Genomic DNA, 12592 nt, shown 5'->3' with positions numbered 1-12592 from the left:
AAATTTTGTAGCTTTTATTTATATGGAATCTGTTTAAGAACGGATAGGTGGGGGTGGGATGGGGTCTACATATGTCGCTCACTGTGTGTCTACTTCCATTGTGCCTTAACTCCCCCATCACACATTTACAACACACTCACAGACACGCAAACTCACACGCAAACACCTCCCTTAACCCAATCCCGCCTCTTGCACTCGCCCTCCTCCCTTAAACCCCTCCTGTATCTGCAGCTCTCCTGTCCTCTATTTTCCTCTTGATGACAAAATGAATTTGCATATTTTTCCCAGGGAGTGCTCATTAGAATGCATAAACATGAGCCGGCTATAGCTTTCTGCCGTGGCATCTCCTGATGCAAAGTGAGGCACAGACAGGCAGCATCGCAGGAAGACATGTGGCCTGAGTCTGGGTTGTGATTGGCATTTGGAATCAGTTCATCCTTCTCATTTTTAATTCAAGGATGTGAATAAAGTCTTTGTCAGCCATTTTTCTTTGTTTCTAAATATGCTATTAGAAAGAATAATATCCATTTGAATTAGTTTGTTGCAATGCATGAAGACATAAGGGATAAGCACCAATTACAAAAATAACATATGATTATATTTAGAAAATCATGACCAACTCCCTTCCTTGTTTAAAGGGACAGAGAAACCTTTTACATTGTATGAACCAAAAAGGTTAAGCAACAAGAAAATATTGCAGCGGATCCTAATAGTTTGTTTGTGAAAAGTTTAACTAATGTTTTCATATTTTAAAAAATCCATATTTGATTTCAGATCTAAAGAGCAAATTCTGATATTAGTGTCCTAATAAAACTTCAGTAGTGCCTGCCACTTGGTGTACCATCCAGCACCAAATGTTTTGCTTTGTTGCAGAGTTAGGGTTAGGGTTAGGACTTTAAACCTAATTCAGAGTCAGGAACCAAACTATTTTATAAATAAAAAATAAAAAAGCTAATTTTTTATTCTGAAAATTCACCTTTTAATTCTGTCTACTGTAGCAGCAATTTGAATGAAGAGTTTTGCAATATTTTGCTGCAATATTAGTCCTTAAATTCTAGAAAAGTTCTTCGCAAACTGTGCAATTGTTCTCATGTGAATTGTCTGAAATTTCAGAACTAAGTCCGTCATCATGCTCAGGTTTTGGACCCAATCAGTAGCTTAGCTGTGAAAACTGAAGCTGTTTTGGTCCCTCCTTCTTCAGGCAAAAATTAATTACTTCAGGTTTGTTTTTATATAAACTAAAAAAAACCTGTCATACCTACACAATGATTTGTCCAAACACTTGGGTTCAAAGTTACCTGGTGACATTGAAATATGTATCATCCTCATAATTATGGTAACACAGTGCCAATAAAAATAATTAATCCCTTTGGATATTTTTCCAATTTATTGCTTTTACAAATCAAACATGATCAACACACTTTGGCTCTGAGCATCCCCGGGAGTTCAGTTAAATCCACCATAAAGGAATTCTGAGTTATATGGCACATTTGTAAATCTGCCTAGATCAGGCCGTCCTCACAGAGAGCGTATGCAAGAAGGGCACTAGTGAGAAAAGCCACCAGGACATCTATGAGTATGTTGAAGGAGTTACAAGCCCCATCAGCTGAGAAGGAAGAAACTGCATACCGCAGTTGTTGCCTGAGTTTTTACCAGTCAAAGCTTCATAGGAGAGTGGCAGCGAAGAAGCCACAGTTGAAAAAAACTCATATTAAGGCTCGACTAGAGTTTGGCATCAAACAAGATGCTAAGTTTGGTGGTCACCAAACATGGCACATGACCACGAACACACCACACTCACTGTGACAGAAGCAAACCCTGGAAGGCTTTTTAACGTAGAAGATAAAATGAATTCAGCAAAAATATAGGGAAACCCCGAAGGACAATTTGTTTTCAACTGCAAGAGCTTCAGAAAACATTTATTTTCCAGCAAGACAACAATCTGGAGCATCCAGCTAAAGCTACACTGAAAAATGCAACATTTTGTTGATCTTGATTGTAACATGACAAGAGTTGTTTTTTCTTTTGTTTAGTTTTTTAGCAAAGCTCAAACTGCATAATTTGTGTATTAGAAAGTGTTGCTTTTGATGTTTGCTTATCACAACAGCAAATACAGAAACATGACCTTTTCAGTATCTCTTGATTACGCAATTAATTCAGTAAGTGTAACAGCAGTATATCAATTTCTGATTTGAAGTTGTTTTGAAAAAATTGCAACGGTCACACTTAGAATAATAAAAACATGAATCCCTATCAACGATACATAATATATTACAGAATTGAGGCAAAAATATTAAACCGTACAACAGTTCTATTGTTATTAAATCATTCCTACACATGAATCACAACATATTCAAATACATTTAAACTTACAATCTGTTTTACTAACTCATGCCTTATTGGGTTTTAATAGCTTATTAAAGTTGATTTTATGTAATCACATATGCTGTGAGGTGTCATCTAACTGATAGGTCAGTGGTTACATCTCCTAATCATCCATGAGTCACGGTGCAAAAAACTATAACCCTACTTATTTTGGATACATTCACTCAAGTGAAAAGAAAGACAAATAAAGCTAATGCTACATTTTATATACAAATTTTAATGAAGCCCTAGGCGAAAATTCAACCTGTAAGACTCTTCCGGCATCACTTATCACCACGCCTTCACCCCAGCCAATCAGGACCACCACCTCTCTGCCTCGATCCAATCACCTGGCAAGAGCAAGAGCTCCTTCAAAAGGCGAAGCAACCCCCACTTCAGCTGTGCTTCAACCAACCTCCTCCCCGTTTCCACCACCAGCCTCCCAGACGGCTCCAGGTCCCCTCAAGACTCCTCTCTCCAAGCTCCGCTCCACCACCAGTTACTGGGCCCGGGGGAAGATCTACCTGAGCTTCGTTCGAGCCAATCATTCAAGCTCGCTACGATTCTCAGCACGCCCGTCTTCCGCCCGTGTCCGAGCGCCAAATTCTCTGTCCAGTAAAATTGTCTAACTGCTGTTTCTCTCTCTGTTTGAGTCTCTACAGATTGAAATGCACAAACATATAATCCAAAGTGCTCAGGGGATCATTGAAGTAGGGATGTGAGAAGTATATAATCCAAACCCCAAATTATTCAAACCCAGATGTAGAAAACTGAGAAGTTTGCTTTCTGATAGGAAGTGATGGGGGGAAAAAATAAAAAAGGAAAAATGACTGTTAATCATTACCTGTCAGTCTTGGTTATCAAGCAGAGATCAACGATTTTTACTAAATTAGCACTTAAATTCATGCAAGAATCAGCATATTCTTGCACTGTACTGTTATCTTTCAGTCAGCTACTGTACAAGTGCTTCGCAAAAGTTTTGAACTTTAGCACCTTTTGTTGCGCTACATCAAAACTTAATTGTATTTATTTAAAATTGTATGTGACAAACCAAACTCAATTAGTTCATAATTGAACAGAAAGTGATATGTGGTATTCAATACTTTTCAAATAAAACTTTGCACTGTACAGTGCAAGAATATGCATGGCATATTCTGTGCAGTGTGATTTGTTGTAACTAGACAGAGAGTCACTGTCTTCTTATATTTGAGGTTTGTCAAAAGGGGCCTCGGATTCAACATTTCTGGCTCAGGTCAGCAGCATTGTAACTCCTAGGATGTTGACAAGACCTCTGACACCTTGAAAATAAAAAAGAGCATCGTTCTTAGGTATAATCCCTCCCTACGTTTCAGCAGCGCAAAAATACAATCAGTTTCACATAAATATAACAACAAAGTGAATACTTTTTGGATAAAAAGGTACTCTCTAAATTTCCACAAACCGAAGTCACACAGTCATTTCTCAAAATATAATATAGCAATTTGGAAATGGTATTAATTCAGGAAAAAAAAAACATTCTAATTAGTTTTGTACACATTTTTCAATATTCAGTGGAAAAATCTGTCTTTGTATAACAATCAAACTTTTTAAAATTCACTGTTTCCACTGGTATTTTTAACCTAATTCTCTTAGGTTGGAAGTTCTTCTTGCTGCCAGCCTAATTTTTCACTCCATCAAGAGAGTCTCAATCAGATTCCAGTTAGTTCTCTACTATGCATTCAAAAACAAAAACAAAACATGACTTCTAGATGTTGGTAAACAGAAAATATCACTTTAAAACTAAATCTACTAGGGGTATGAATAATTTTGACTTTCAGTTAAACCTATTTAGGTAATGATAGAAACAAAAAAAACAGCATCCACAATAAACATGCTGCTGCATATAAATGATTCCTGTCAGGTGAGACTTAATCAGATTCAGTTTTACTGTTTTACTTCTTATTTACTCTTCAGTATCTAGACCTGTCTTTATCAGGAATAAGTATTCTGTTATCTTTCAGTCAGCTACTGTACAAGTGCTTTGCAAAAGTTTTGAACTTTAGCACCTTTTGTTGCGCTACATCAAAACTTAATTGTATTTATTTAAAATTGTATGTGACAAACCAAACTCAATTAGTTCATAATTGAACAGAAAGTGATATGTGGTATTCAATACTTTTCAAATAAAACTTTGAAAAGCATGGTATGTAAATCATGCAAATGTTTTCAGCCCTTTTAGCTATCAAGCAATAGCAGACACAGAAAACTTGTGATGGAATTTTTCTGGACTGATGAGACCACAAATGAACTTTTCAGCCAACATGCAAAGTGCAATATGTGGCTGAAACGTAACACTGCACAGCACCCATAGCACACCAGAGTGAAACATGGTGGGTGTAGAATCATGCTGCGGAGTTGCCTGAGTCAAAATATGACAGGATGAATGGAGTTAAATGCAAGACAATCATGAAAGTAAAAAAAAATAACAACAAAAAAAACAAATGGCCAAATGTTTCCCTTCCACCAGGACAACAATATACATCCAGTCATACAGTTTAGATGAAAGTATGTGTTTTACAGACCAGTCAAAGTCCAAATCTAAACCCAAATAAGGACCTGTGGCAAGACTTGGAAACTGATTTTCACAGCTTTGTTCCACTCAATGTGACTACAGTTTGCTAAAAAGAATTAGAAAGCACATAAACGTGCCCATACTCCAAATGCCTTGCAGCTGTAACTGCAGCAAAAGGAGGTTCTACAAAGTATCGGCTATTGGGGTTGAATACAAATGCATGCCACAGATTTTCAGATTTTTGAAAATAGTTTTATTCCCCTTTTGAAATTGTGCCACCCATTTTATTAATCTGACATAAACTAAATTATGTCATTAAATGTATTGAGATTTGTAGTTGTAGCATGATAAAATGTGAAAAAAGTTCAAGGGGTATGAATACTTTTTCAAAGCATGCTAAAAATGTCAAACAAAATCTATTTTGCCATGAGAAAAATAATTTTGAGAATGTTTATCCTCTGAATATATTAATCACTATTTGATAGGTGCCATTATATATTTGAATTAATTTGAATACATGGTTATATATAAAATATTGCAAAAGGCAAAATATGTGTATCTTGATAGTAAAATATGTTCTATTTGCTTGAGAGAGGGCAAGAAACTGCTGTAAAGTTCAGTGGCTGTGCTACATGTCCCTATATGACGGTCTATAAATCAGGAACATTGGGGTATTCAGACACATATACCTAAAGATTATTAAGTTTTCATTTTAGAGCAAAAATCATGTCATTGCTCCTTATCTAGTGGATGCCTGTCACATAGAGGAAGACTAACTACTTAATGGTAACCTTTAGATTAGAAACCGCAATGCTCCTTATACGCATTTTTTAATAGCATAATTTGCAAATAAGCTCAGGTGCATTGAAAGGAATGCACCGTGGAGTCGTTAGCTTGAGAGCAGTAAAGCCCCTCTAACACGGCCGCGCAACATTTAGCAGTCGCCCCGTTCATCGTCTATAAGCGCTCCGCGTTCTCTCATTCATTTAACTCGCCTACTGTACACTGTGCTCAACGTAGTGAATTCAATACTATGGCAAACACACTACACTACTACCAGCTTCAGCAGCATGCTCGGATCTCTAATGTTTTTGTATCCACCCGCCTCGCAAAACTTCGGTGACGTTTCACAAAAGAGGGCCAATGGGACCTCGTCTTCTATTAGGACAATGAAAAGCCTCTGACCAATCCGAGGAGCCGCAAAGCGGGCGCTGGCCAATGGCGTGGAAGCGCCGTCGAGAGTAATGTTGAGCGAGCTGAAGACTGAAGACACTGCGTATCGCCTGTGTTCCCTCATAGACAGCCATTGCAGAGCATTGAGATCCAGCGATAGTCAGTTGGTAAGTATTGTACACACGAATATTTTAAGTGTTTCAAATGATGAAGATGGAGATAACAATCCTAAATATCTTACTTATGTGTTTGCCTTGATCAAACATGAAACGATCTTGTGTTTTTTAAATATATATATTTTGCAGAAAAGCTTTAAAAATAACAGCAAAATAGCCGGCTTTAATCGGGTAACATCACATTACTCTGGTTGAGAGTGTAGGGCAGACGCTCTGTTTAAAAAAAGAAGAAATAAAAATTAACCTTGGTTAAATTCGACGAAAATTGCGTATTTTGGTTAATACGAATAATTTTGTATATTACAGTCGTCCTGTTTTAAAGAAATGAAGTCGAAACAAGTTGTAGTTACCGTGTAAAAATTCAAGAATGTCTAGCGGACAACACGATAGGCGACAATGGTAGAAGACTCACCGTTAGCTAGCCATTGCAGTGCATTGCGAAGCTGAACGCCTGTCATGTGAAAACTGAGAAGAGTACAGATCCGAAATAAAGCCATAAAAAATCATAAAAGCACAAGAAAAATGAAGACCATCTCAAAATATGTTCGGATGATTATTTGTTTGTAAAACTTCACCCGAGAAGATAGTGAAAAAATTACCTCACGATCTGCGCTTTACTGTAATGGCTGACTGTATTCGCATAGGAAACAAGGCAGCGAGGCAAATGGGAAGCCAGGGACAGAGGCGCAGTTCGCTTCAACTTTTTCTGGCCGGCTTTTCTCGAGAAATAAACCGACAACTATTAAATTTAACCGCGGCAAAATAAAGTTCAGTCTTTCGTGAATCGAATGACGCCACCGGGGTATTTTTCCGACGTTTGCAAAGGGTTGAAATCGGGGCTTGAAACGAAGTAGTCGCCGCGGTCGCTCTGCCCTCTATTGCATGCAGTGCAATGGCTGTGCGCTGACACAAAGAGAAGGAGCCATATTCTCCATGTTAGTGGATGAAGACGAGCGGCCATTAGGAGCTCATAGAAACCCAGTCAGTAGCACAGCCCGCTCATAGACACAGCACAGACCCAATGTATTACTATACAAGGCGGCTAGTGCAATAGGAATCAATCGGGGGAAATATTTTGTCAGGATCGCCGGCTTTTCGGACGTGTTTGTCGCGTTGCAAAGCGAACTGGGAGGCGGGAGGAGACATTTGAGGGGGACTTTCTTTCATGAAGAAGGCATTCTCACAAAATGGAAGAAGAAATATTGCCGTCGTTGTTGACCTCCTTTTCCTCAACGAGAGCCTTATATGCGCCATTACTACTCTGCTCGACGCAGCTTAGTTGGGACTTACAGCAGCTTTTAATGGGCGGAAAACGACACATTTTAACAGAATTTTAAGCTTATTTAAATGAAAAGGAAAAATTCGGACTTTTAAAGGAGAAGTGTTTTATCACATTACAATGCATTTTTTTTAAGAATAATACGTTGAATAAGCACATTTTATTTAAAAATATCACTTTTTTGTCGAACTTCTTTTATCAAATAAAAACATAAACTAATGTCAACGAGGGGTTCTTTTTAGTCTTTTTTTTTTTTTTTTTAATTCACACAGAGTTAGAGGGTTAATGCTTCTCAGCTGAACTTGGGAAAACTTTTTACTGACCAGAAAGTCAGTTCCTTTAAAAACATGTACGGGTTATTCTGAGTGATTTGACGTTTCTAAGGCATTTTGTATCCGCTATAACAAGAGCGCGGGCCAGTGAGTTTTATGTTTGGGGCCACCGTGCAGATTGCGTCAATAAATAAAGTCATTTTCATCGCATCAGCTCCGTCATTGCTGGGCGGTTTATTTTAGTGGACTGCGTTAAGTGGTCCTAACTCGGTTTGACAGCAGAGGGGGCGGTGGGGGGGCTTCCGTTGATGCTCTCTTTTTATAGTAGGGCGTTTCAGAGACTGGTGGAAGTGTAAACAAAATCACATTTCGATTTATTAATTAAAATGATCCAATCTAATATTTTAAAAAACACAATTTCAAAACGAATTTGGAGCGGATTCTAGCATGCCTTTTCCTTCTTCTTTTTTTTAATCGACAGATCAAATAGTTTTTATTTTAATCCATTAATGAATCAAAAATAAGAATATTTAATAGCTGATATATGCATTGATTAACATTTTTTTGTTTTCTAATGAGGAAAAAAAACAGGTGCGTCTTTGGCATTTGAAGATACACAGATAATTTGAACCTCAGTCATTTGTTTACTAGATACTGCCATCAAGATGGGGAAAGATCCAACTAAACCGAGGGGGAAGATGTCCTCCTATGCCTACTTCGTCCAGACATGCAGAGAGGAGCATAAGAAGAAACACCCTGATGCATCGGTGAACTTTGCGGAGTTCTCCAAGAAGTGCTCTGAGCGATGGAAGGTAGTACAAGTTCATATTTCCTGTGCTTCTGTTTGCATTTAAATAAAACAACTTCAGGAAAACATGAGAAATTAGTTTGTTGCAGATGGGGGGTCAGTCATGACGTAACTTCTCTGCTTTCAGACGATGTCCGCCAAGGAAAAGGGCAAATTTGAAGACCTGGCGAAGCAAGACAAGGCTCGCTATGAGAGGGAAATGTTGAGCTACGTGCCAGCTAGAGGTGGCAAGAAGAAGAAGTTCAAGGACCCCAACGCTCCCAAGAGACCCCCGTATGTACCGCTTGTTAAAGTTTAACTCTTTAAGCAATTTTTTGTTTAAATAACAGGCTCAATCTCATGTTTTTTTTTTCCTCCCATTGTCTTCCACAGATCTGCTTTCTTCATCTTTTGCTCAGAGTTCCGCCCTAAGGTGAAAGGCGAGAACCCCGGTCTCTCCATTGGAGATGTTGCCAAGAGGCTGGGTGAGATGTGGAACAGCACTTCTCCAGAGGACAAGCAGCCCTACGAGAAGAAGGCAGATAAACTGAAGGAGAAGTATAAGAAGGTAAACAAACAAAAGTCTCCTGTTTCAATGTGCTCTTCTAACTAAAGTCCAAGCCTGGTTTCATCGTATTTTACTTTATTCCTTCACAGGACATCGCCGCTTACCGAAAAGTGGGCAGCAGCGCACCGGCGAAGGCCCCCGCCAAGGCCGAGAAGGATGATGACGACGATGACGAGGACGACGACGAGGAGGAAGAGGACGACGATGACGAGGATGATGATTAGAATGGCGGGCAATATATAGTGGTCATTTTCTTGTTTATAAAGCATTTAACCCCCTTGTCCACACTTCACTTGCTAAAAGAAAATACGATAGTAACAAAGGGGTAAAAAAAACAACAAAATAAATAAAACAAACAAAAAAAAATAATGCCAACATAAAGGCTGTGTATATCAGTTGTTTTTATGCTGTACAGTTTTTTTTCCCTTTTTTGTATAGTTAACACTACACAAGTATGGTGTCTGTATCCTTCTGCCAGTCTTATTTTCTTCCCAGTGGTAGTTTTTTCTAGACCAATATCCTGCCTGGTACAGTCTAAAGGGGTGGGCTTACAGTATTTCCCTTAGCTAGCAGTGCGCAGCACGTAAAAACGTCGGAGTTAGATCTGAGTGTTTCCTTCAGTTTGATTTTCCTTTACGTGTGTTCTTATTTCAAACAACATGTTATCAGAATTGACGTATCACAGTTTTACTGATCTTTATGTACCACTGTAATCCTAAAAAAGAAAAATAATAAAAAAAAGCCTTGTTTATTGTTGAACTTTAAATTGCTTCTGATGTCAATAAACTTTTTTTTTAATAAAATCGATTTGTAGTGTGTTGAAAAAATCTTGCCCAGTATGACCTTCAGCACAAAGTTAAAATGAACTTGGGAGTGGCATGATATATTAAAATATATATATATATACTGCTCAAAAAAATAAAGGGAACACTTAACACAATATAACTCCAAGTAAATCAAACTTTTGTGAAATCAAACTGTCCACTTAGGAAGCAACACTGATTGACAACGGGGACCCTCGTCGGGTCAATCAGTGTTGCTTCCTAAGTGGACAGTTTGATTTCACAGAAGTTTGATTTACTKGGAGTTATATTGTGTTGTTTAAGTGTTCCCTTTATTTTTTTGAGCAGTATATATAAAGATAACTATTATTTCACCTCAGAAGTCCACTCTGAGCTCTTTACACTTTAGTTTTGACTAGTGTATGAGACCCTAAGTTTAGATTTCTTAGGGGTTATTTTATTGCTGATGGTTTGGTTTTTAAATGGTATAGAAGTGATTTCTATTGTTTCATTTGCAGGTATTTTCATCATTTATAGAGATAAATGGCAGTTAAAATTCACAGATTTCAATTCAAGTGTACTGTTTACTGAGCTTCTCTATATTTTAGGGTATAGAGAAGCTATATAAGTGCACTTATATGTGTGCATATAAGTGCCCCCACACTTATATGCACACACACACACACATATATATATATATATATATATATATATATATATAATACATAAATAGACATAAAAAGAACAGATTATGCTGACTTATTCTGTTAAACCACCTCCTGTCAGATGGTATTTCTTTATAGTCATATAAACATGTTTCTTAACTGTACATTGAGTAGAATACAGATCGATTACTTTAACTCACTGATCAGAAAAATTCCCTCATGGTACAAACTGATGAAATATTTGGAAGATTAAGAACCCCAGTCCAACCTAAGCAACCCCAAGCCTGAAGATGTTATTTATATGAGTCATAAAGCCACATTCCCTTTCATTAGGCTGTGGAACATATCCTTAAATCATTGGCTATAAAAGAAGGTACGAAACATCTTGCACTGAAATGTGATCGGTGAGAAACCAAAGTTTACCCCAAAAAAGTTGAGTATGAAACAACAAAAGGCACTAAAGTGTAAAATGGCAAAGGGGCAATTAACACCCTCCACCCAAAATTCCCTCATCCGACTTGGCAACTTGTATTGCAGAATTTTAACGCATTTTATCTGACACTCAAAATTTGTAGCCTAACTATTATTTTCAGTTCTGATGTCATACAACAAAATTTAGGGTGCCTACAATCTCATATTCTGTGTAACAAAGAGAAAAGGCCGAGCACCGAGCCCTGATGTACCCCATGACTAACTCTGCAGAGGGATTTATCACCCCTGTTTGCCCCCCATGCTCTCATCACAGTGAGTTTGCTCTGTACTCCAGTGGATGTGCTGCTGTGCTGACGTGTTTCCAGCAGCTGCAATTACGCTATTAAGAATCAAAATCCCCAGGGAATGCTTCTGATGCCTTGTTGAGTCTGTGCTATAAAGAATGAAATGAATTCATTGTGCAGCGTTAAGTTTCAACGCGGATACCAAACATTCTTTCCTGGTTTGTAAATATGAAGCTATAAGACCACTCTGTGCTGTAAATATTCGAGATCCAGCATGAATTCTTTATTCCCTGTGTATCTTAACTTTTAATATGAACTGCTAAATGAAGAAAAATTGGTGTGACATCTTAAAGCCTGGGGAAGATTAAAGAGAGCTGGAAATGCATCTAACGACCTAGGCCTTGATAAACTGCTCCTATAAAGCATGACTCATCGCCACAACTGTCTGTATCCTGTGTTTTAGCTCACTGTGGTTGTATGCAAACATGCAGCTTCACCACTCTTCCCTGCCATGCTGGGTGGTTGGTTGAAGGGTAATGAAAGTTGCAGCGTACTTGCATGCCAGGAAGCATCGCCAGCTTGCTGTTTTATTTAGTTGCAGCCACTTCATCTCTCATCTGCTCTCCAGGTCCCGTCCAGGATAAAAAAAAAATAATAAAAAAAAAAAAAAAGCCATTTATATAAGAAGGATTACGTGCTTTGAAATCCCAGTGACATAAGTATATGACACGTCTGTGCAAGCCACTACAAACCAAACCCTGTAAGCCACGTAAACAAAAGAAAATATTTATATCCCTACATTTTATAAGTGTTTAACCTCTGCTGTAAAACACAAAGATGGTCTTGTGCTTTTCTCTCTCTCTTTCTCTAAGATCGTCCTTGGCCCTTCAACAGGGACCTGATAGGGAAGTAGGGAAAGGAACAAGCACACACATGGCAGCGGCTGACCTCAGACCTGCTTTGATAAAGCCTTGTGTGACCCTGAAGGTGACTCTTCTTTTTCCTGCCCTGCCCTGATAACTTCTCTCATTTCTTAAAATGTAGAAACTAACCGACAAACACAGTCATGGAGAAAACCCCCTAATTTCTGCCCAGTGGATTAGATTTGTTGGCTTCACAGTGTCTGTCATTGTTCCTCACAGCCAACTTGAGGCAAACACAGTTCCCAAACACTTGGCAGCTGCAAGCTACCGTCACTGCTGGTTATCACCCCACCACCCCCCCCTTCTTTGTTAGCAATGTGTCTAAAGTTAGAGACT

General features: G+C 38.3%; 1 protein-coding gene and 1 long non-coding RNA gene across 2 annotated transcripts in view; one reads left to right on the top strand and one right to left on the bottom strand.

Moving 5' to 3' along the window:
• Positions 1–7722, bottom strand: part of LOC108166881 (uncharacterized) — an 8523-nt gene extending 801 nt beyond the window's left edge. Inside the window, exons 1-2 of the long non-coding RNA XR_001777284.1 lie at positions 6864–7722; positions 6677–6729 (exon numbers count right to left, since the gene is read on the bottom strand). This is a non-coding gene — a long non-coding RNA (uncharacterized LOC108166881). The remainder of the gene's footprint in view (positions 1–6676; positions 6730–6863) is intronic.
• On the top strand, positions 6151–9977 carry hmgb1a (high mobility group box 1a). The gene is made up of 5 exons (XM_008427355.2): positions 6151–6255; positions 8467–8627; positions 8751–8896; positions 8996–9170; positions 9260–9977. Exons 2-5 carry the CDS (start codon positions 8481–8483, stop codon positions 9392–9394), a joined length of 603 nt encoding a protein of 200 aa, XP_008425577.1. The 5' UTR covers positions 6151–6255; positions 8467–8480; the 3' UTR covers positions 9395–9977.
• The last annotated feature ends 2615 nt before the right edge of the window (positions 9978–12592 follow it).

Source organism: Poecilia reticulata, linkage group LG14 (genome assembly GCF_000633615.1).
Source record: "Poecilia reticulata strain Guanapo linkage group LG14, Guppy_female_1.0+MT, whole genome shotgun sequence".
In the NCBI taxonomy this organism is placed as follows: domain Eukaryota; kingdom Metazoa; phylum Chordata; class Actinopteri; order Cyprinodontiformes; family Poeciliidae; genus Poecilia; species Poecilia reticulata.
Note: the sequence above shows the minus strand (reverse complement) of the source record. Positions and strands in the feature narration are given on the sequence as shown.

Bases quoted from the DNA above. Each gene is read 5' to 3' on its own strand.
- hmgb1a (XM_008427355.2), top strand. From the start codon at position 8,481: ATGGGGAAAGATCCAACTAAACCGAGGGGGAAGATGTCCTCCTATGCC. The intron at 8,628-8,750 runs GTAGTACAAGTT...CTCTGCTTTCAG, and splicing joins AGTGCTCTGAGCGATGGAAG to ACGATGTCCGCCAAGGAAAA. The intron at 9,171-9,259 runs GTAAACAAACAA...ATTCCTTCACAG, and splicing joins TGAAGGAGAAGTATAAGAAG to GACATCGCCGCTTACCGAAA.